At 40.6% G+C, this 24,310-nt stretch overlaps 1 protein-coding gene across 3 annotated transcripts in view; it reads left to right on the top strand.

The window, feature by feature from the left end:
* RAD51B (RAD51 paralog B) overlaps nucleotides 1-24,310 on the top strand; it is a 423,923-nt gene that overhangs the window by 258,225 nt on the left and 141,388 nt on the right. For all 3 annotated transcript variants that reach the window (XR_002273163.2, XM_020583651.2, XM_010390711.3), the window contains exon 9: nucleotides 5,492-5,610. Coding sequence is in view for 2 of the 3 variants with exons in the window: in XM_020583651.2 (XP_020439240.2) it covers nucleotides 5,492-5,610 (119 nt within the window). In the remaining variant the exon portion in view is untranslated. The remainder of the gene's footprint in view (nucleotides 1-5,491; nucleotides 5,611-24,310) is intronic.

The following is a 24,310-nucleotide window of genomic DNA, read 5'->3' on the forward strand; positions in this document are numbered from 1 at the left end:
TCAGAATCACTTTTTGACTTGATAAAGCTGTGGAGAAGGCCTGAAAATGACAGAAGCCAGCAGTGGAAGTTTGCAGAGTGCTGTGGTTAGTTGCTTCACAGATAAGTTTGTCCTGTGGGTTGTTTTTTATTGTGTGATGGGTTTTTCCACCATTGCATATTTTTATACTTGTACTTTCTGAGTAGGTGATGATGGAAAAATAGATTAGGGGTTGAAGGGGATTTTTTTTTCTTCTTTTTCTTCTGGTCTCATTGTTAGAGATCTGCACCAAAAATACAGACTAAATGCAATGCAGGTGAAAAGTAGTGGTCTTTGAGCTCTGCCAGTGAACCGGAAAGCTGCACAGCCTGAGCGAGAGGCAAAGTACTTTCATTCTTATTGCATGGTGTGCCGTTTTTGTTGAGCTCAGTCATTTAATTCTTCATAAATATTTTCCTTGTACTTCCAGAGAGTTTTTTTCCTTCTTTTTGATAGGTCAGGCTTTTATCAAGATGGTTTGATGTTAAGATTTGAAAGATTTGAGGACTTGTTGCTTCACTGTTTTGTTATTTCACTGTCATTTAGTGCATTGATCCATTTTTAAGATCTGATGAGAAAGTATTTTTAAATTACCAGTTGATAGAGATTGCAAGGGGCCCAGTGTTGGGGATGAAGCTGACAGGCAATGATATGTCCATCTGGAAAGAAAAAAATCAATATGTGAGAATGTGGACAAGGTGGAACTAATTGTTCTATGCAGTTATACCAACAAGGAGCATGTTGGGTTTTTTTAATCAAGGTATAGTCACATTCTGCCTGCAAGGACTTCTTGCATTTAAAAAATCTGTTTTAAGAAGCTTGTTTCATTTGATTCAAGATACTGGTGTGGTTATCCAAATTTTCATAGGATAAGAAACTAATGGAACTAAAGTCTCTTTATGGTTAAATTGCCTTCCAACATACTTGCAACAACTGGGACTTGGTTACATGAGGATTTAGTCTCTAAAATGTACCACCTTATATGCAGAGGACAAGAAGGTCTTTGAGGCCAGGTCTGTACTTGCAGTGCTCTGGTTGGACACAACAGGATAATCCCAGAAGCAGTATTGAGCAGAATAGCTTTAATCCTGCTGTTCCCTCCAGTGAAAAATGGAAGGTGAAATAAAACCACTTTCCACATCCTGGCTATAGATGTCATTCCTCTCAGTGACAGGGAAGTTACTTATAGAAAGTTTGTTTTGATTGCGTTGATAGGGAGAAACAAATTTAATCTAGCTCTCATGTATAAGCAGGGCCAAGTGTGGTGGCCTAGTTTTACTGACAGCTCCTTCCTGGGCATTGGAGCCCAGTGCAAGAAGCCTCTTGTGCTTGGAAGCAGCACTGTGGGCCTCAGTTGAAGTCACGCTTTCTTCTTTGTTTTTCCCCTGGTTGTGGAGAGGCATTTACTTTGCATTTGACTCAGACCACAAGCAGCTTTATTTTCACTTGTGACAGCTGTTCAGTGAGAGTGAAGCAGCCAGTTCCTCCTCTGTGCTTGCAGTCCAGAACAGATACGATGTCTGCTGGTGTCTCTGCCAGCGCTCTGAAAAGTTCACTTTCACAGGAGGCAGTAGAATACGCATCTCATGCATTCCTTGGCCTGCCTGCTGATGTGCCCTTTGAAGATTAGTTTCATGCTACTTTTTTTTGTGTGAGGAAGGAGGGAGTGTTTACAGGAATTGAAATCACCCATTTTACTAGCGGTGGACCTGATACAGAAAGCAGAGAGTTGTTCAGACATCTTCTTCCAGCCTTATAACATTCACCTTCACCTCCCCATGCTAGGATCCCATCTCTGTGCTTCTGGACACCCACTGCCTTACTGCATCCATATACTGAGATCTGTCACCTTTCTCTCATCTGTATGTCAGCTCTATTTTCTTACTTTCCCTAATCCCTGCACTCCCTGTATCACCTGTGTCCTGAACAGAAATCATCATGCCAGCAGTGTCTGGAGTAAGGACTGGCTTTAAGCAGACTGGAGAGACTGGAACTGCTGCACATCAGCTGACTGCACACTGCAGGTGCTGTGGAAGCATTCCATACCACTCTGAAGTGGTTCAGGTTGGAGAATTTGGGGACCTCTGAGCAGAGAGCAAAGTCTTATAATCCTGTTTTCTTCTTGGGCGACTGTTGGTCTGATACTCCCATCCCTAAGTGTGAAAATACCAGGGTTTGGAAGCACAAGGCAATGCATGCTGAAAAAAAAAATCACTCTCTCTGAACAGTGTTATTTATCCACTTCCTTTGTCCAGTTCATTAATGTCTAAGTAGTGGTTGAAATAACAGAAAAGATAAGTCCAAGGTTTTTTTAAGGCCATGTTTCAACATAAATCTGTTTTCTTAACATATCCTCTTTCCTTCCTCTGAGACATTTACTATCTTTTTATGTTTAGAGCAAGAAGAAGGAATGCAGCATGTGTTGTCACTGCCCTTGAACTTCTTTGCAAAGCTGGCGCTGCTTCCTCCTCTGTTTGCTTCGCTTCTTGTTTTACCTCTCTATCTGTCTAATGCATCAGTTTGCAGGAGGATCCCTTATAAAATGGAAACCTTTCCAGAGAGGCATTCCTTTCCACCCTGTAAAAAGTCTTTGCTGTAAATTTGCTCCAGATTTACTAACTACTTTGCACCAAAGTCATAAATTTTAATAACTCCACAGAAGAGGATTTGCCCCCTTCAGATAGGGGCTGACACAGTATGGTACCGTATACTTTCTCCTGTATATGAAAATAAAATAAATTACAGCAATTAGCTTGTTCTGCCACAAACCTTACACATATAGCATTTCTGTTCACTTTGGGACAGGTTTTAGGCCTGAAGGAATGCAGAATTAGGAATTGCTATGGAGTGATACCTCCATAGTGTAATAGCAGCAGGTCCCAGACTTTTAACCACTTAAATGCCTGGCCCAGGATTGCAACAGTGAGATGTTCCCCCTTCTGTTACCTAATAGCAAAGACACATGATTTGAGGGAAGTTTGGGTGTGAATTTTGTGACTGTTTTATGCCAACACTAGCTACTTCTGGAATGTCTGGGCCCTCTGTAGTGAGGGGCCCACAAGCAGGGGTGCGTGAATTGCTTCTTGGTCGTTTGGAATGGTGGCTCCTAGCTTTAAACAGGGGTGCAGTTACATCAGCTGTGAGGGAAGCACCTCTGCACCCACCAGAACTCACACTTAGCAGCCTCACTTGAATTTTGTGATTCTTACCGATTTCTAACAGGGTAGGGAGGGAGGGTCTGTGTTGACTGCAACTTATTCCCCATGAAAGGTTTGCAAGACTTTAAAGCTGCTTCAGTGTCTTGTATTCTCCATTATCCTGTTTGTACAGTAATAGCATTTTACTTTTGTGGTGTTAGCACAAACCCAAAAATTTGTAGAACTTAATGAACTTAATTAACTTGCTTTGAGTCATTTTAAGGGAATGGAACACAAACCTCCCAGCACTCTGTTTTAACACTTGAGCGTGTTCACTCCTCCAGCTGGAAAATAAAATCCAAAACACAGATGAAGCTAAATTATTCTTGTTAGCATATCCACCTTCCCAATACAGATGGGCTAGACTAATTAACAGAATAGCATTCCTAATACTGAAGGTTCCAGTTAGATGCTTCTCTGCTGAGTTATTCAGGTGGAAGTTTGCTGCTTATCAAGATATTTTTTTAAAGTACAAAAAAGCAGTCATCCTTGCTGGATGGCACAACTGTAGCCTGTTTTCAGACTAGAACAAGTGTTCCAGAGAGGCAGGTATTGTGTTTGTCCCAGTGAACTCCTGTGATGTGGGAAGTAATTCAGATAGTTTCAGAGTCCAGACTCTTGTCAAACTATTGGCTTGAACCAGGCGCTCCACTCATTTCTTTCGTAGACCTTAAACATTTAAAGACCTAATCCAAATCCAGTTGATGTTAATTGAACCTTTTATTACTTGGGGAAGGCTTGAGGCCTTCAGCTGAATCCTGTAGTGCACTGCAATCATCCCAGGCCCTTCTCTCCATCTTGCTGCTCTCCTCTACCTGGTGCAATCTAATAGTGTCCTCATTGCTTGCAACTACCAGCAGTGATATAAATAATGATTATCATTACATGTCAACACTTTTGGTCTTATTCTTTACTGAGTATTTTTCCAAAATAAAATCTTTAGTGAATCAAGAAATTATGCTTTTGCTCTGAATAGTTAGAAGGGCAGGTGGGAGGGAAGTAACAAAGCCCACTTCCTTGCAAATGTAAAAGTAATGAAGTGTTTTAAACCTGAATCTTCCAGAAGCTCTTCTGGGCTACAAGGTGACTTTGTTATCTCAGTACAGTTTTGCTAGTACTTATAATTTAGATTTCAACATTAACTGTTGCATTACAGATCATTTTGATAGAAACATAAGACCACTTTATTGCAGTGTCTGGTCTTTCACTGACTTAGTTGACAAGGTTTTCGCAACTGCCCCGGGAAAGCAATTTTGTTTGTTGCCTGATAGATGACAGGAAGTTACCTGACTTTAAATCTGTGTCTCATTCACTCATGGCTTTTTAACAGTATGGACTGTCTACCTCAAACAGTTAAGTTTTCAAACTGCACATGATCATTTATACCCACATAACAACTAGGATCTTGTTTCTCAGTTTCAGGGGTTTGTCTGTCTTTCTTTGTTCTTGAAGTATTATTTGAAGTGCAAACAAGTTACCCATCAATTTGTTCACCTTACACAGAATTTACAATAAGTAAAGATGAAGGTCTTAGGCACCTACCTGCCTACATGTGTGGGTCTCTGGTTTCAGTCTGAGAAAGCTCAGGTGCAATGGCAGTTAAGCAATCTGCATCATGTGGCATTATTGGAAACACTTCTTTATGTTGTCATTGCTGATTCCAGCAAAGTCCATTTTCCTTCAGGGTTATATAAAGTTCAAATTATTTCAGGGACAGCAGAATGGTAATTACAGCTAAGGGCCTCTCTTCTTTGCAAATCTTAGGAGAAGTGTAGATGTCTGAGGGCATGAATCAGTATTCTGATTTTTAGGTCAGAGTATTGTGGTAGCACATTCTGCTCCTTTAGATTCCCTTTTTGTTATGTCATTATACACTGTGACTCTGCTGGCCTGCTTCCCTCTCATCTGTGCCCAGAGAAAGCTGGTTTGCATGGGGATAGAGTAGTTAAAGAGGAATAGGCAAGTGTCCCACATGCATCATGCACCCCTACATATTTAGAAAATATACTGGTCTCTCCAAGAAGGTAGGTAATACTTTGCAACATCTCCTTAATTCTTGGCACTTTTCATTGATATCAGAGGTTAAGATGGAGAACTCACACTACAGTTGTATAAATAAATCAGAAAGGTAGGAAATAAATGCAGCAGTGCCATCTATTAATGTGCCATTTGTAATTACCAAGCTTAGGATAATCAGAGATGACTGATGAAGTTTCAATGCTGAACCCTTTTCTGTGCCACAGTCTTGATGCAGTTTCTGTCATATTTATCTTCAGGATCTTCTGTAAGTGGGAAGAGGGATTCTGGTTGTGTGACAGCAGCCCTTGGCAACACGTGGAGTCACAGCGTCAACACCAGGCTCATTCTACAATACCATGACTTGCCGACAAGACAGGTGAGAACTTAACAAAATAGAGAATTTAAATAAAGGTACAGCAGCAGTCAGATGGGCTGTGTCCTTCAGCCTCTCTGGTTATGTTGAAAACTGTGTGTTGAAAAACTTGGCACTCGAGAGCCCAGTTGCTTATTAGGGTGCGGATCAGTCAGCGTCCTTTGTTTTTAAGGGATGACCAGCACTCCAGTGCCTCTGTGTGTTAGGATGGGCTTTTCTGAGTCACAGTTGGTACAGGCATACAAGTTTCTTGAGCCTTTAGAGCATTCTACATTGTGGAGATGAAAGGTAATCCTTAAAGTGCTTTCCTGCACAGGAATTTTATTTAGGAGAGGAGTAGAAACATAGTCTTTTCACTGCCATGGTTGTTTTGCTGTCATGCCATCCACTCTTCATGCCCAGTTCCAGCTGTGACTGTTAGGATAGGGAGCACTCTGTTTTCTGTGACTGCTGTTTGTGAGTAGAAGTTTGCTGCCTGCACCAGCAAGCTTAACTTTGAGCGGTAAGTATGGTACCAATTTCCCAGAGGTATGCCTGTGAATATGAGAATAGTTACCCTTTTCACTGAGAGACTTTATGCTTTTAAGTGAAATATAGTAACATCTTTTACTGCAGTCTCCACCTCTTAATTTAAAAAATGAAAAACTAGGAGACAAGACATTTGGGATATGATTGAGGGAATGACATTTTTTTTGTTTTCAAAAACATCATAATGCATGATTTCATCTCTCCCTTAGGATATCTGTGGTTATGCTCTCTTTTGGCTTTGTCTGTTCTGTTTTTGCGTTGATGTAACTCTTTCCAAAGGCTGTGACCCTCAGTCTTAATGTTATTGATTTTCTGCCAGGTAGAGAGCTGTCAGAAAAATTGCTACACGGTATTTGTACCATTTTACTCCTGTACCATTACTACCCACGTGCATCCAAATTGGTGCTTCTGCGTTTGCTGCCACAACACAAGGTTTCTCGCTTTTAGATTGCAGTCTTTAGAGCCAGAGGAGAGGAAGCCATCCTGTTTTATTAGAAATTTATTTATTAGAAGTAAAATTATAATGATAGCACTCCTGTTTCTTCAAGTAGCGGGCACTTTGAAGCAGCAGTAGTCCTCTGGACTTTGAGGTAGAAGGTTAAATGGGTCAAATGCAGGTAGAAAATGCATCTTCTGTACTTACTTCTAAAGGCTATGCATAGAAAGATACTCTTACTGCTGCTGGTCTTAGAAATTTTCTTACGTACTGCTTCTTATTCTAGTCTGTAATGTCCTTTTTTACAGAAATACTAAGTTCTGCAAAATACAAAGCTGTTCATAAATTTCCTGGATCACTTTGGAGTTACATGAGAAGTGGAGTTGGCAGAGGGTAAAGGGCAGAAACTGGGCTCTGTGCTACTTCATGATGCACAATGTCAGCTAAAATGGATTAAGAACATTCCTCTGGTGGTGGAAAAAGGGAGCAGTTTTCCTAAAGAACATTCAGATATTACGTGTAGTTTTTCCTGATTTTGTTTGAGAAGTAATAGATCGTAGGTATATGAAAAGTTGTGTTCAAGCCTTTAAAATTATGGTCTGCTTAGTAGAGTTTTCCTCTCTTCCTGACTGAATTTATCAGGTGCACCACCTTGCTTACAAGTGAAGCTATGGGCTCATTCTGTTTCAATTAAGCAAAGGAACTAAAGCTACAGTGAAGAAAAACAACCTTAAAGTAAATGTTAGCATATATTATTAAAACCAAAGTAATTTGAAGCAAAGTGTGACATAGTGATGCCCCTGTGAAGTCCATGACTGAAATGTGATATGTCCATGATGTCCTGTAGGTATTTTCCTGTTGCTGATACCTGCGTCCTTTTTTCAGATAAATTCCCTTTTCTTAAACTCATAGAAATCTTTCAACTAGACATGCAGTTTCCAGTTAGAGGAAGGCATCTAGAGTTACCCTACCTGTCGCAGCACTGTATTGATCAAATTACTATAGTTTTACACACATATGCTCCTTTATAACTGCTTTATACCCACTTTCAGAAATGGACTGTGAATAAAGGTGCCTCAGATCTTGAGATGCTATTTCAGTCATCGTAAAGTGGTTCTGCCAGGAGGTATTAGATATCAGTGCTTTGAAAGCCAGCACTTTTTAAGGAAGCTTAACATGAAGATTCAAAAATGACCAAATCAGTAATCACATTTACAAATTCTCATGTGACTGTATTTAAAAGAAAAAACCAAAACCAACCAAAAATAAAAAAGAACCAGAAACCTGTGATTATCTGTAGTCTTGGTTTTAAAGTGAAATTTTGCCCCAGGAAATTACTGAAAGCACACAGTTGGTCCAGAGATTTGTGTGAAAAGTCATTTCAAAACCTAGTTTTTCCTGCTTTTTCATGTTTTTAACCTTACAGAATCAATACTGGACAGGGAATAAGCTGTGTTTTCATAGAACTGTAGAAACTTCATACAGTTGGTGATTTCCCATATCTCTAATTTGTTGAGGTCTCTCTGCAGGGCCTCTGTGCTTTCGAGGGAGTCAGCAGCTCCTCACAATTTAGTGCCACTGGCAAACTTACTTAGTATTCCTTTGAATCCTGTGGACAAGTCATTAATGAAGATGTTGAAGAGCACAGGGCCGAGGATGGAGCCCTGCAGAACCCCACTCTGGTGTCACCCCATTACCTATAACTGTGCGCCTGACCTGTGAGCCCGTTGCTCACCCAGCGCGTGATGTGTTTATCCATCTGTGGCCTGGACAATTTGTCCAACAGGATACTGAAAGCTTTGCTGAAGTCCAAGAAGATTACATCTGCTGGCTTTCCTAGGTCATTTAGGTGGGTTACCCTGTTGTAGAAGGAAATCAGGTTTGACAAGCAGGACTTCCCCCTTATGGAGCCGTGCTGGCTGTGGTCAATGACTGCATTGTTTTCCAGGTGTTTTTCAGTACTTCCCAGAATAATCTTTTCCATGATTTTACCTGGCACTGAATTAAGACTGACAGGCCTGTAGTTTCTGGGGTCTTCCTTCTTGCCCTTCTTGAAAATCAGCATAATGTTCACCAGCCTTCTATCAGCTGGGACCTCTCAGGATTCCCAAGACTGCTGAAAATCATTGAGAGGGGCTTTGTGATGACATCAGCTGGCTCCTCAGATGAGTCCCATCAGGCCCCATAGATTTGTAGGGATCCAGCTGGAGCAGCAGATCCCACACAATTGGGGGATTGATCATTCATCATTGATCATTCAGCTCAGGGCTAGAGGCCCCTGTGGCACATCATCCATGTTGAAGACAGAGGCGAAGAATGCATTTAAACACCTCTGCCTTGTCCACATCCCTTTTTGCGAGGTGACAATCTTCATTCTGGAATGGGATGATGTTATTTCTACACTGCCTTTTGCCATTAATGTATTTGAAAAGACTCTTTTTATTGTCCCCCACAGTTCTGGCCTGCTTCATCTCCAGTTGAGCTTTGACCACATGAATTTTCCCCCTACCATGGCGAGCAGCATTTCTGTATTCTTCTTTCCAATGTCACCTGACCTTGCTTCCACCGGACATACACCTCCCTTTCCCTTCCACAGTGGATACAATTTGTTCTTTCAAAAGGTGGAATTCATTCTTTAGTCACTCACTTGATCTCCAGAATATTCTCTTTCTAGATCTACTTTCCCTCTTTCTTTCCCTGGAGGAGCTGGAGCAGTGGTGACAGCCTGAGGGACTTTCCCTCGTTATATCTGACTTCCAAGGTAGTAAAGCCAGTGTGCTAATCCTTGCTGCAGAATCCCACCCATCAAGAGAAAAAGCACCCCTTGAGAAGCACTGGGCCAAGGGTGGTATTCTTCAAAACATGGAGTGATGATGTGATCTTTCAGGAGGATTCAAGCAAGCTGCTTTCCAGAGCTATGGTATCTCCTGGACAGCCCACTGGGCTGCCAGATGCTTGTTCTTGCTCATGCAGTATTTGTTTCTGGGAAAACTCATGGACATAGTCCCTTTGCCTGAAACCTTGGGGAATGCCAGGGCAGCAGGTGGCAGAACAAGTATGTAACAAACCTTAGGAAATTGAACATAGAGTTCCTACACAGCTGGGATTTTTTTATATATTAAGTAAAAAATGCCTTTATTTTGTTTGTCCAGTAGATATTTTCCAGCCAACTATCCCTATTTCCACCCCACCCTTCCTGTGTCTGGTGAACATTAATAAGACAGCAGCCAGTTCCGCAAAGTAATGAACTTTCTGGGATGTCCTGCCTGCCTGAAAATCAGTTAGGTTTGCTTTATTGCTAGGATAGGAACAGCTTTCTGAACAAACAGATGAACTTTGCTCATTTGCTTCCTTCTAGCCTCCAGGGTTCTGGTTTTTATTTTCTCCAGGACAGAAGCAACACTCCTGGGGGAGGGCTGAAAGAGATTTCCAGTCTGCATTTAAATTCATTATGTCACCAAAACCCACAAGCGTGGACAATAGCAGGAATCTTTTAGCTGCTGAGGTGGGACTGAGCTGTACAATTTTAGCAGCAGCACAGTGGCATAAGAACATGTGAGAACATGGGAAAAGTTAATTGTTTCGCACAAGTGCCTTCCTGAAGGGAATTATCTTTATGGATACTGATACATGGTTCTCCCTAAGCATTCTTATAAGTAGTTAACCATGACATTTATTTTCCTGAAACGCATACATAAACATGCAGACCCTTTGAGTTTCGGCCAAAACCAATGGGGCTGCCCTAGCAACTATCAGACTCCTCAGTTACCCCTATGTGTATCATTATCTTTTCCTGAACTGGAGTCAGCATACTTGTTTTTCATGTGTCCTCAGCTGTCTTTGGGGGTCAGCATGGTAGGGTTAAATACATTGCCATGCTATATTTAACATTTTGTTCTTGTCCATTGGAGGCAGGGTGCTGGATTAAATGAGACACTGGCCAGATCTGGTATGGCAACTTATATGGGCCTGGTTTATTTTATAATTTTCAAGGGATTTGTGAGACTCATAGTATTGTGTTAATCTCTGTAACACGTTTTGAAATTACCGGATGGGAAATGCATGTAGAAGTGTTATGTTATAACAAATCAGTGTTTTCCTGTGCTATTTTCAAGGAAGAGCATTTAGAATCCCAGAATCATTTAGATTGGAACACACCTTTAAGATCATCGAGTGCAACCATTAACCCAGCACTGCCAAGTCCACCACTAAACCATGTCCACAAGTACCACATCTACATGTCTTCTAAATACCTCCAGGGGTGGAAACTCCATCACTTCCCTGAGCAGCCTGTCCCAATGCTTGACAACCCTTTCTGTGATGACATTTTTTCCTGATACCCAGTCTAAACCTCCCTTGGCACTACTTGAGGCCATTTCCTCTTGTTCTGTCACTTGTTACCTGCGAGAAGAGACCAGTCTCTACCCACCTACAACCTCCTTTCAGGGAGCTGTAGAGAGCAATGAAGTCTGCTCTGAATTTTCTTTTCTCCAGGCTAAACAAGTCCAGCTCCCTCAGACACTCGTCATCAGACTTGTGCTCCAGACCCTTCACCAGCCTTGTTGCCCTTCTCTGGGCGTGCTCCAGCACCTCAGTGTCCTTCTTGTATGGAGGAGCCCAGAAAAGGACACAGGATTCAAGGTGTGGCTTCACCAGTGCTGAGTACAGGGGGACAATCACTTTCCTGGTCCTGCTGGCGACAATGTTCCTGATACAGGCTGGGATGCCATTGGCCTTCTTGGCCACCTGGACTTCTGGATCATGTTCAGCTGGTTGTCAGCCAGCACCCCCAGCAACTCTTCCCCCAGCCTGTATCATTACCTGGGTTGTTGAGATGCAAGTGCAGAACCCAGCATTTCACCTTACTGAATCCCATAAAATTGGCCCATCAATCCAGCCAGTCCAGATCCCTCTGCAGAGCATTCCTACCCTCCAGTAGATCAACACTCCTGCCCAACTTGCTGTCGCCTGCAAATTGAATGGTGGTGCACTTGATCCTCTTGTCCAGACAATCGATGAAGACATTAAATAGGTCTGGCCCCAATACTGAACCCTGGGGAGCACCACTGGTGGCTGGTCACCTACTGGTTTTAGCACCACTCACCACCACTCTCTGGGCCCGGCCACCCACACAGTGTTCACCTAGCAACCAGTACACCCTTCTGCACCATGGGAAGCCAATTGCTCTATGAGAATGCTGTAGGAAACTGTCAAAAGCTCTACTAAAGTCTAGGTAGATGACATCCACAGACATTCCTTCATCCACTAAGCGGGTCACTTTGTCATAGAAGGAGATGAGGATGGTTAAGCAGGACCTGCTTTCATACACCTATGCTGGCTGGGCCCGATCCCCTGGTTGTCCCGCATGTGCCTGTGATGGCACTCAGGATGGTCTGCTCCATGACCTTCCCCAGCACCAAGGTCAGGATGACAGGCCTGTAGCTGCCCAGATTCTCCTCTGGCCCTTGTAGCTGGTGTCACATTTGCCAGGTTCCTGTCACCTGGGACCTCCCTGGCTGACCAGAGCTGCAGGTAGCTGATGGGCAGTGGCTCAGTGAGCTCTTCTGACAGCTCCCTCAGTGCCCTCGGGTGGATCCCACCTGGCCCCGCAGACTTGTGTGTGTGTCTAAGTGGCCAAGCAGGTCACTGGGCATTTCCCCTTGGGTTATGGGGGCTTCATTCTGCTCTCCATCCAGTTCTTCCAGATCAGGGGTCTGAGTACCTGGAGAACAACTGGTTTTATTTAGGATTATGGGCTTTCAAGCTGTGCTAAGTGAGCTGTTGGGCAGGAATTTTCCTGGTAAAATGGTAAAGCATTCAGGTAAAGTGTTTCAAATGCATAAGTAAATGGTGACTCATTCTTAATAAAACAAAACAGAACAAAACCCCCTTATCTCATTCAGACTAATGCCAGACATAACTTTTGTTGTGTCCTTGGTTTCAGACCAGCTGTTTCATCTTGCTCTGCCTACTATCATATGAATAAGCCCTGGATAAGCATTCCAAAATTACAATGGTGAAGTAACGCTGGTACTTTCTGGATGGGGGAAGGGCTGGAAGAAAGCCAAGAGGAGTGAGGGTGATGTTTTACATTTGTGTGATTTGCAATTCTTTACCTTATATTCTTTATCGTATGAGTAAAGCAGTTCTTTCAAAATGTGCAGATATTTGGCTGTAACTTCACCAGGAGATGGCCATTGAAAGTGTTGTAAAGTGTGTATCTGTTCTGGGCCATCTTCTTATATAATATGCTTATCATATGGAAAGTCAGTTCTGTAAAAACACAGAGATATATTTATAATTGTTTTTAGAGAAGAGTGATGGTACGGAGTCATGCAAGGAAAAATATAATAGGATATTTTACAGGAAGGTAGGTTTTTTTCAGGTGAGATTAATTTTTTATGGTTCTCCATTATGCTTCTTTTGAAAAAATAGCTATGAAAAGACTGCAGAAGCACCTACTCAAATTCTGCAAACCCTTCCATTTAAAGAAAGGGTTTTTTCCTAGGATGCACATCAGAGACTTTTGCCTCACCTCAACTAGCAATTGAATATTTTGAATCAGGACACAATGTCATTATGGCTTCAAATTTCTATGCATGTTTACAAACCACATCCTTAAAAATGCATAAATAAGATTATGGGGTTTTTTCTGATTAAAAAGGCTGTCAACTAATAACCCCTATGACAGAAATCTTTTGCTTATCCATGGATCATATACAAGCATAAGCAGCAATATAATTGAGCAGCATGAGAACAGTATGAAACAAGGCACAACTGTAGCATAAACAGATGGTTATCAACATAGTATGATACTGACTTAATCCAGCAAAGTGCCAAATGAAAGGATGCCAGGAAAATAATGATGGTACATTAACAAGTGTTTGGAGCTCAAACATCACCAGGTGACTTATTTTCCTGCCTTAAGTGTTTGTTCATGTCTCTCTTTGCAGCAAGCCTCCTTCTTAATGAACTTTTGGGGCATGGTCATATAGCCATCACTGGAGCCCTGTCTACATTAAATGGGTCTGGATTTATGGCCCTCTCCTCTTAACCGGACACTTTTAGAGAGTAGCGTTTCCATCATTCTTGAACAAGAATTAATTTACTCAGGTGCTTACAGAACACTAATCAATTTGTTATCTAGGAATCTAAATAGAAATGAAAAGACCCTAGGTCCAATAGAAAAGAACAGAAGAAAACCTTGAAATAGTTCATCTTGTTCTCTTCTCTGTCTTTTCTTTAATAACCACTGCAAGTTTTCTTAATGAGGATTATTCTACTGTCAGATAGACAAAATGTAGGAGCTGCTGTACAAACTTCAAACTCGTTCACCTGTAGTTCAAAGCATCCTAAACAGAGGAGCAGGGACATCTCTGAGGCAGAGAGGCACACTCAGTCATTAAGTTACACTGAGTCTTCCTGCTGAGGCTGGTGGCAGAGGTGGGTTCTTTCTGGTAGGTGTCTTTGACTGACAGACCAGTCAGCTCTCAGAAGGGACTCCTCCCTAGTTGCTGGTAACCTACACCAGTTACAAGTTAACCATCTCATATTATGTTATATTTTCAAATTACTGTGCAAAAGTATTTGCAGACTGATCTCTGCAGTACCCTTGCCAGGTGCTCATAACCAAGGAAACTGAATCATAGCTAAGTGACTGGCCAGAGTAAATCCTCTGCAGCTGGGAGCAGAGCTGGAGTCTCTTCACTGCCATTGAGTGCCAATAAGCTTGATCTTGCTTAGCCTTTACAGCCTTTGTTTCAGGCACTTACAAGTCTTTATATCTCCTGGTACTATGTAGTGAAGGTACTCCTGCTTCCTGCTCCAACTTGCTCTGTAGATAATTCACCCACTGAACTGATTTTCAGTGTGGTCACTGACTTCGGTCTTGAATCTCTGTCCTTAGAATGCCATAAACTTTTCTTCATCAGTGAAGGTTAATGAAACTGGGACTGTGACTGGAGCTTTATGGCAGAACTTTTTCTCAAATTCCTTGTTTCCAGGTTCTCTTGATACCAGAGGTGATTTTTCTAAGCCTCAGCTCTAAAAGTCAGTTTTCATTCCTATGTCTCTTCTCTTTGCAGGCATCAAAACTGTTCCAAACTGCAAGTACCCAGCAAAGACACTTAAATTTTTGGATTCTTAAAATGCTTGTCCCACCTCTTATCTCCAGGATTGGTTAATGCAACATTTCTAGTATTATCAATACCCTTTTTTCCCTCTTTCAAACACACCACAGAAAACAGAATTGTTACCTTGATGAGACCTACTTAGTCAGAGTGATGCTACTGGTTTAGTTTTTGCATATTTTCTCAGCTCTGTAACTGAGGAAATGGCCTTTTGCCTTGGTCTAATTGATAATTGTGCACTTTCATATTAATCAGATAGCAATTTTCAGAAATTTGGGCTATACCTCCTGTTCTTTATTGGGAGCCACTTAAAGGTCAGAATGGGAGGGGTAAGATTACAGGGTAACAAAATCTGTTTGAATACAAACAGAGAACTTCTGTTTGTGATGCTGTTAATCCAACACCCTTTACAAATGCTGTACTTACAGTTAAGTAAAACGGCATGAAAATGGGAGAGAAAGAACCAGGTATAACTTTTAGGCTCTGGTCTGAATTGTTTGAAGAATGCTCTGTTTGTAAACTTAAGTCCCTTTGCACAGAGGGAATGAATGCAAACTCCCATCCTGTTTATACAGAATCACTTTTCTGTGATTTGACTTAAGTGTGAGTTTTCTCCTCAAAACAGAGAGGGATTAACCTAGGTCAGATTCTCTCATCAATAACTGAAATGTCATCGCTCCTAAAGAGTGGCAGTGACCAAAGTTGTTTATCCTTGGAATGACTTGGCAAATCCACTTGCCTCCTGTCTTCTACCAGATTCTCCTCTTTTTTTTTCTTTTTTTTTACTTTTTAAATTTGAAAACAAAGGGCAGCAATGCCTAGCTCAACTTTAAGTATTAATTATTCAGAGAAGTTCTGCTAAGTCTTTCTTGGAATATAGTATACTTAAAGACATTCTTAGTAGTGAAAAATACCAGAAAAATCACTGTGAATGAACTGGACAACCTCAAGTAATGAAAATATAGTGGAATATAAGATTGCTAATAGAAATAATTTGCAAAATTATATTGGGCATTACAAATGAGTTTCTATTTTACTTAAGGAGCATACAAGTAAAGCTAGTACTGGAGTAGTTTAGTTTATCATAGAAAGACTAATTCAACACTGTAATGTAACCATGAAAAGGGTCTGGGCTATCCTAGAATAGATCAGGCAAGGTGTTTTCAACTGAAAATTGTTCGTACCATTGTGGAAAGGCACTGGAGACATCTCTGGAATACTGTGTATGGCCTGGAAATGGTTGTTCAAGTTTCTTTCTGCTTTCTTCTTTATCTACTTTCTTCCCAGCCAAGGTCTGTGCTAGATAGAACATATTCATTGACATAGTAACAAGTTTGAGCTGTCGCTGGTAAAAAAAAAGTAAACCTCAGATAAAGTTTTAAAACCAGACAAACTTTGACATATTGACTTCAGTGGGCAAAATTCATGGCATCTTGTGTGAAAAGGTAGGGACAGACATGATTCTCATGTTCAGGCATTACAACTTTTATGATTCTGTAAGCATATTAAGGGAGAATCATATCAGGAGTTTGTATATTTATGGTATTGTACTGTGAACTTGAATTTTTGCTTGTTTTATGAATCTAAAGTCATTTACCTGTTCTAGATTGACAACACAGGAGAGTGGCAGCCAGTATAATCACAATATAAGTGATTTTTAAAATCTACTGTAGAGAGAACAATGTGGGGTTTTTCGGTTCAGTTTTATCATTATATCTACCCTGGGTAGGATCAATTCATCTAGAGGAGTTTGCTCTGCGCAGACTTTTTAATCTTTGATCTCTGTAATTCCCATGCCTTTAGCTGTGATGTAAAAACAGGCTGAAAAAGAAGAAACTCCCTTAACTGCTTAGGAACCAAATGCAGACTACTTACCCACTTTAAGGAACAAAACTCATTTTGACATACCACTGCCTGAGATGGACTGAGGTTTTGATTATCTCCAATGCTGCAGACTTCATGGGAGCTGCCTAGCCGACTTTATCATATCTACCCATCATAATGCATCAAGAAGATAATGAAATACATAGTTTTCACAACATTACCTTCCCTTGGACTGATTGTTTTAACTGTTGGGAAAATATCATGGGATTTTAGGACATCTGCTCAAGCAGTGTGGAAAGCATGTGTGCAGCAGGTGGTAGTGTATTCTACCCACATGGTGGAAACGTTGGAAGATACTTGGGACTAAAAGGTAAAAGGCGTTATAAATAGCTACCTGAGCCATCCTGCATCCAGCTCTCACAGGTACATTGATTAGGGAGAGATACGTGCTTTGGATACATATTAACAGAAAGCCATAAATTCCTCAATCCATGTTGAAGTTCAGTGTTTCTGACACACTTGTGATTGATGAGTAGCTTCAACTTTTCAAATACTGGTAAGAAGTATTGTAAAGTACAGCTCAGTTAATGAATTACTTCTTTCTTGAGTATTCATATTGGAGCAACACCAACTTGGAAATTACTAATGAGGTCACTTGTCAATAAATCCCCCTATCTCATCAAAGAAAGTGATAAACTTAGGTTGCAGAGTAGTGTGTGAGTCACTCCTGAAGTTCTCCACTGGAAGGAGCTCATTAGACTTATCTTGGGTTTGCAAGGCCCTTTCACATTTGCGTAACAGTGATGGTTCATGGTCTCTCTTATCAGTCATTTCCTACAAGTGAGTCTGGAATCTCTGGCAGAAGTTCTTGCACTAGTCCTGAGTGAACAATCAGTCTTATTTTCTTTGCCATTTGATTTAATTTGTCTGTGCAGATATCTTCTGCAGTTCAGGGTGTTTATATACTGCACAGCATTGAAGTGGAAGTTACGGACTTCAGAACACTTGAGCTGGCCTTGTGCAGAGCTGACAGTGGTTGAGAAGGTTTAGTTTGGAGACTGAGCCAATAAAACTTTATCATGTCTGAGCCAGCACTGTCATTTTTTTCAGCAAATTGATGGTTCTGGTCCAAGTTATATGTTTGTTCTTCACTGTACGTCACTGGACTTGTTTCTTTTAGCATCAGCCTTTATTTATCTATCTAATAATAATATAAAATTCTGTACCCACAGTCATCTCCAGCTACAGATAAAAAATCACCAAATTCTCTCTTAAGTTGTGTTGATATTTACCGCTGGATGTGGAAGATTTCATATCAAAAACAAAGGAAACTACTTTTTTCTCTGTTTTCATATGTTTTGTCTTGCTTCTCGCTTGTGATCTTAAAATGGCCATCTCAGTCTTCATTTCAAATAACTGAGCAAGCTGAAAAGAGAAAATAAAAGTGTAAATAAGCACAAAAAAATCAAAGAGTTTCTAACTAATCCTACTAAACTAATACCAGATATACTTAATTGGTATTAAATACATAAAAGAAAGGTAAACAACTTGCTGTAAGACATGTACTAGAGGTTGCCATTTCGGTGCCACTGCAGGAAAGAAGAGGTTGAGATTTTTTTTTTTCCCCTACAGTTTTGCATTTTCTTTGTAATGGCTACATTTTTGTCCTTTGAACATAACTAAACTTTCCTGAAGTTCACGGGTAGTTAGGATCCCCAAAGTCTGAATTTCTTAAGCATAATCCCCATGCAAGAGAATATCTAAGAGCTATAAATGCTGCTTGCAGTAATTTTGTGAAAAGAATGATCATTACATGTGATCTTTGCTTCTGTTTTTTCTCCAAACATAAAAAGGTTTATTAACATACTGATTGTTGTTTGGGGCATGTTGTCATCAAGAATTTCAGACCTGATCAGTTATAAAGGAGTATTTCAGGTCTTAAAGGGCTGACCAGTCTTTAGTGAACCTGTGCCATGCACTGGAACAAGCCAGGGCTTGTTGGGGATCCACTACCCTGTAGAAATGTAAATGAGGCCTTCTAGAACAGTTCATGTTTGTCAGAGAAAAGTTTTTCTAGAATTTTGTTATTCAGTGGTTGTATATTCAGCAATACAGATGATGTCTATAAGGCCATTGGTTTCCAATTCATTGGTAAAACCTCTCCCAATAATGTTCTTGCTAGAGAAAATCTGACTCTTGTAGAAAGATTGAAATTAAATTAACTCTATCACCTTTTTCTTAACATCAGTAGAGCATGACAGTACTCCAAAAGCACACATACTGCATTTGTATATATTAGCTCACAGATCTGTGAGCATGACTTTTTTCCTTGTCCTTGTTGCTTGATGCCCAGTGGACTCTAACATACACTCTGCTGAGGCTTTACATAAGATAATATTGCTGTCTTTCACATGTGAACTTAGCAGTGTTTTGTTAGCTTATCTCCAGGGACTTTGCTTTTAGGAACGGAACAAAGTGAACACACAAAAAGAGTTGGAAAGGGGTTTTGTTTGTTTCATGTAGAAGGCATTTTGCAGCCACTAGTGTGGGTGAAAAATATTTATGCTATGATCTAGGACTTCAGCTTGGTTGAATCCCAAGCTTTTTGGCCCAGGTCTGGGATTTTAAGATTATGCCTTTACACCAAACAAGGACACTTGTTTTTACTGATGTTCAAGACCTATGAGTGGAGACCAGGAAGAGCCCACTTCTGATGCTGTTTTTCAGTGGATTAATTTTCTTTCAATTTGTAAATAATAATGTTGGTGTTTTTCATCATTTAGAAAACCAAAAGAAAGTTAAAGAAGGAATGAGTATTATTTAAATAAAGACTTGAGACACATTAGAAACAAGCATTGAAGTTGAATCTACAGAGGATACTTTTTTTTCTGTAGAGGATAAGTATGTTACTAAAGTTATTATAGATATTTGAAGAATAATAAAAGCAATAAATCATGATGGCAATAAACATGCTAACTGCATACTTAAGAATGTCTATTCCTCATGTGGTGCTGCTGAATTACACCGAGCTGATTTACTCCATGCAGTGGCATGGGCAGAGGAGCCAATGGCATCTCTGTCTGAGCATGTGGCTCTCCGGAGGAGAAAGTGTGCAGCTGCTAGGCTGCTGAGCTGTGCTCCCTGCTGGTCCCATCTCTTCCAGTCATGTCTGGCAGGCTGGTGGAAGCAGCCATGTGTTCTGAGAAGAGCTGCTCTGGTGCTATTGTACTGGTACTCCCTTAGGAGTCCTTCACAATTTGGGACACAAGTTCTCTGGGATAAAGCAGTGTTCCAATATGTCTCATAAATAAGTATTGTATCCTTCAGCTTTTTTCTTATTTGCAGAACTAGAGTGAAATGGAACAGTGTGGAAGGCTCTGAAAAGCTACATAAACTATTTTCTGTTCTTACTGTTGGTGTACTGTACATCTCATGAGTGACCACAAGTTCCCACGTAGGTGAATTCCCATAGGGGGCTGTGTTTATGTTGCCCAAGTACTTTATCCAGCCACAACACCATCCTCAGATCTCTTTTCTTGGCACTGTTTTATAGTGGTAAGCAGGACGCTCTTGCTGGCTGGCTGCTTTCCTGCATTTTCTCCTGAATTACACTTCTCACTGGACAATTACTGGGGCTTTGAGCCTCAAAAGTATTGTAACGTAGGAAATAATCATGGCCAAGTTCTTATGAAGTTTCCTGGCCTACAGAGGACTCTCCATTGGGAAAATTAGGAGAAACTCAGAAACAGAAAAGGGGACAAAATTCATTTTACAAACTAGGCAATAAGACGTGTCAGGGAGACAGAAAATGCTTCTGGGGAGAGGAATTTCATAGGATCTGGTGTTTCATGAGCTGAAGGGAGCTGACTACCCTGCATACCCGCCCTATATTTCACCCTGGGGATCTTTCACCAGAAGTCTGACTTCAGCGAAGTAAACTAGAGGCAGCCTGTTTTTGTGCAGTTCCCTGGCAATGCTGCTGCAGTTCAGACACCATTTGAATACTCACGTGGGATTTCATTTTCTTTTCCAGTTAAAACTTGAAGTCATATGCTGTTTGCCTGGGTAGTGCAGTTCCCTGCCACTGAAGTTACTGTTACGTACATCAGGCAAGAAAGGCTCTCTGGGTACAAGGGCTCAGGAATGTGCTGGCAGTCTGGGAAAGGACAGCTAAGGAAAAGCAGCATTTTGTTAGATTTGGCCTATTGCATTCAGGACAGTCGTTGCTCTGGAGTACATCAGGGCAGTTCACCTTGGAAAGTTTTGGTTTTGCTGTCTATGATTGTCTTAGATACTCATTTGAGGGTTTTGATGGTTTTCTTCTACCGAAGTTATGTTTACTCAGTCCAAGGATATTCAGAGCTCCTCATTATAGTGCCTGATGCTAAAACCATGCTTGAATGGCACTACATATTTCATGCTGACCTCTCTCACTTGAAATCCAATGTTTGGCACACCACAAAAACTGAAACAATTTGCAGACTGGTCATCTGTTGCTAGCAACTGCCTGGATAGGCCCAGCCAAAACACATGCCTTTGTTCTAGTTTTATGGGGGGGGGGGGAGGGAGAATTGACCCCGCTGAAAAGAAGTAGCAGAGCTGTTGCTTATTAGTCCTTCTGGATCGTACCCTCTGGGTACAGGAAAATAGGGTACCTCTGGAGCTGTGCCTACCTGGCAGAACATTTATACAGTAAAGTTGCTCCAGATGTCTTATCTCCATATACAGTTTTCATGTAGTTGCTCAATAAAACAGTGACAAAGTTAGGAAGAATACTCATGAATCCTGATTCCCAGTTCCTGGTATTGTGCACTGTGAATAAGTGATCTATACGTATATTGCTTTTTATAAGGAACACCTGAAGCCAGCTAGGTATAGCAGGCTTGAGATTTGCAGTGTCCTCTTTCCTGGGCTTGTCCTCTCTGTTTCTCCTCTATTCTTAAAAGATTATTGGTTTTCATTTCTATCTCCGTCTTTTGTTTGTTTTCCTTCCATTTCTTTCCTTTGCAAGTATTGAATGTCTCCTGTGGGAGTAAGCCCAGCCACATGTGTGTGCAATGATGGTTTATTTTTATTGGAGTCATTGCTTGTGACTGTTATTCATTACTATAGGAAGAACTTCACTAACAAACTGCTCTGAGAGCTTTTTTTTCTGTTGTAAAAAGTCCTGTTTTGTCCATAGCTTTTGAGAGTATCTACTACCATCATTAAGACTTTGAGAGTTTGGAGCTCAGACACTCCCTCCTGAATGTCCTGTTGTGTCTGGTTTTGCAAAGCAGAATCTCAGTACATCTCAGCTTCTTTGCAGGGTGTCTCTTTAGGTCAGCTTTTCAACAATCTGTCTACCTCTCTGCCACCTAAGCAACTCAACTGACCTCTGCTTGGGGAAGAATTTGTGGTTGCACAAAGTGCAAACAGAGTCACTGGCTACTATTATACTCTTAGGATAATAACGTGTACAGCCAGAACATCACCAAGCCAGGTCTGCCTGAGATGAAATGCTGATTCAGAAAAGGCAAATAAAAAGTACTATAAAGTGCTTCTATCTCACTTGCACTTCTAGCCTTCACACTAGATAAGTAATCCTCACTTTTATTTCAAGTTATCACATATTCTGTGTCACCATGGGCAAGACTGTGGTGTCCCATCTTTAAGGTCATGAGAGGAATTCCTGGTACTTCTTTAAGATGAATATCAGCATAAATAATAAAACTATTGGTAGTTGAATTAGGAACATATGCTTAACATAAATGTATGCTAGAATTTAGGTATGTAAGCAGCCTACATAATTTCACAGAAGAAATACAGAGGTGTAGAATTAGTTTTTATTAATTAGCCATCTGAGAGTGGAGCACAGAGAGGAAAGTCAAGTGGTCTGCCTAGGCTTACACAAAAGAATATATGATCATATCCTAGAAGTTATTGCTAGGAAGGAATAAAAAGACAAGAAGTTATTTATCTGAAATTTGGCTATTCTTACATAGATTCATTATTTCTAGAGATTTGTTTTAAATATTTCAAAAGCTCTGCTTCGCACTAGCACTGACTCTTCTAATTAAAGGTAATCTGTCATAATTTGGGTGAGAAAGTTTGATCTCTTTGATATTAATTTACATTTGTTAATATAAGTGTCATGCTGATATTTCAGGATAGAGATTTCTTTGAATTTTCTCCCATGCTGAATCCATTTCATGTTTTTCCTTGGGCTTTTGAAGACTTTCTCTTCATTAATTTTCTTACTCAAATCAGCACCCAGGGTTGCTGTTTTCCCTGTAAAAATGTCTTAAGTGCATCTGCATTTCTCCTCCGTCACTTTTTCTGTAGATGATAAACAGGGACTTCTTGGCTTTGCAGTATTAGCAATGTTTTTAATATATGAAATTTGTATGTATTGCACTAAAAGAAAATAAACAGATGTGCTGCTGCATTTTGAGGGATTGAGACAACAGCAGGATGGTCAGTTGCCTTTTGAGTCCATTCACTTTGCTGTTTTTTCCAGATGTGTGTTAATGGACATTTTTAGGATGTACACAAACTCTGCTTGCCTACTTTTCTGCACTAATTGGTTTGGATTTATGGAATGCCTCTCATAAAGTGTCTCTAGCTGCCATTGTTGCTTTTCTATAAAGTACTAGAAAGGAAACTTGTTCCTAAACAGTTTCCTCTGGGTGGGATTTTCTTGTGGGGAAAGGGGAGATACAATCCATTTAAACTGCTCTATAAAGAATTGCATGGAGCTGTGGCCCATTAACCTGGCCTTGATGAAAGCTTTTTCAAACTGCTGGACTTCAGAGAACCACATCTTGCAGGTGCTATGCATGGCACAAATTAAACTATAGTTTCCTAAGAAATCATTTTAATCCAAATGATGATTGTTTTTTAATTTTTTTTTCATGTATGAAAGCAGTAGGGACTCCACATCTACTCTCAGTACTGGGGCATGTTAGTAGCCCTACTTCTCACAGTTTCCTCTCTAGTGCTCAAGACATCTTAAGCATGCCCCGTTTCAGTCCACCAATTCTTTTTTTTATAACAAGGAAGTACATGTGTGGGGTCTGGATGTTTGGGAAGACTGAAGAATGACTGCATATACCTCTTTTTCCTCAGCTTGTCTGTTTTACCTCTTTATTCCCAATAATTGCACAGTCTGCCCAACCTGTAGCCTTTTTTACTGACAAGTGTATGGGTGCAGACAGTACAGCTGGAGTAGCTGAGCTTTCTTCTGCTTGAAAGGGGAAAATTTGTGCATAGAGAGTTTTGCTTGCAGTGGGATTTGGAGGAAGATGCAAAGCAGAGGGGATAATTGTTTCCATAAGAAAACACTAGGCCCAGATAAAGTCAAACTCTGCAGTGATTTGCTTATGAAGGCAATATGATTTAATAACATGTTATTCAGATTTTGGTGCTGGTATCAGCTATAAAATCTTTAGGACTGTATTTAATTTCTGAGCTTCAATTTACCCATGTGCATAATGGGGTTATTTTTTCCCCACCCTTTTAAGGCCTTTTTGAAATCTATAGATTAAGTACCATGTATAAGCAAAATGTTGTTATCCAGAGAGTCATTTGCCATCAGAGATCAGTTAATTGTTTATAGGTATATCTTGTGAGCTTAGTAAATGATTGCAAGTGATCTAAAGTACTTTTTTTCCACCATAACACTGGAAAGGCGTTAGGGTCACTTTTTGTTTCTGCAACAAGGGGCAGTTATCTTCCAAGTCAAATCAGAACCCATGACAGGACTGATGCCTCAGAGAGCTCCAAGGTCTAAGGAGCATTAGTATTT

The sequence above is a fragment of the Corvus cornix genome, chromosome 5 (assembly GCF_000738735.6).
Source record: "Corvus cornix cornix isolate S_Up_H32 chromosome 5, ASM73873v5, whole genome shotgun sequence".
NCBI lineage: Eukaryota > Metazoa > Chordata > Aves > Passeriformes > Corvidae > Corvus > Corvus cornix.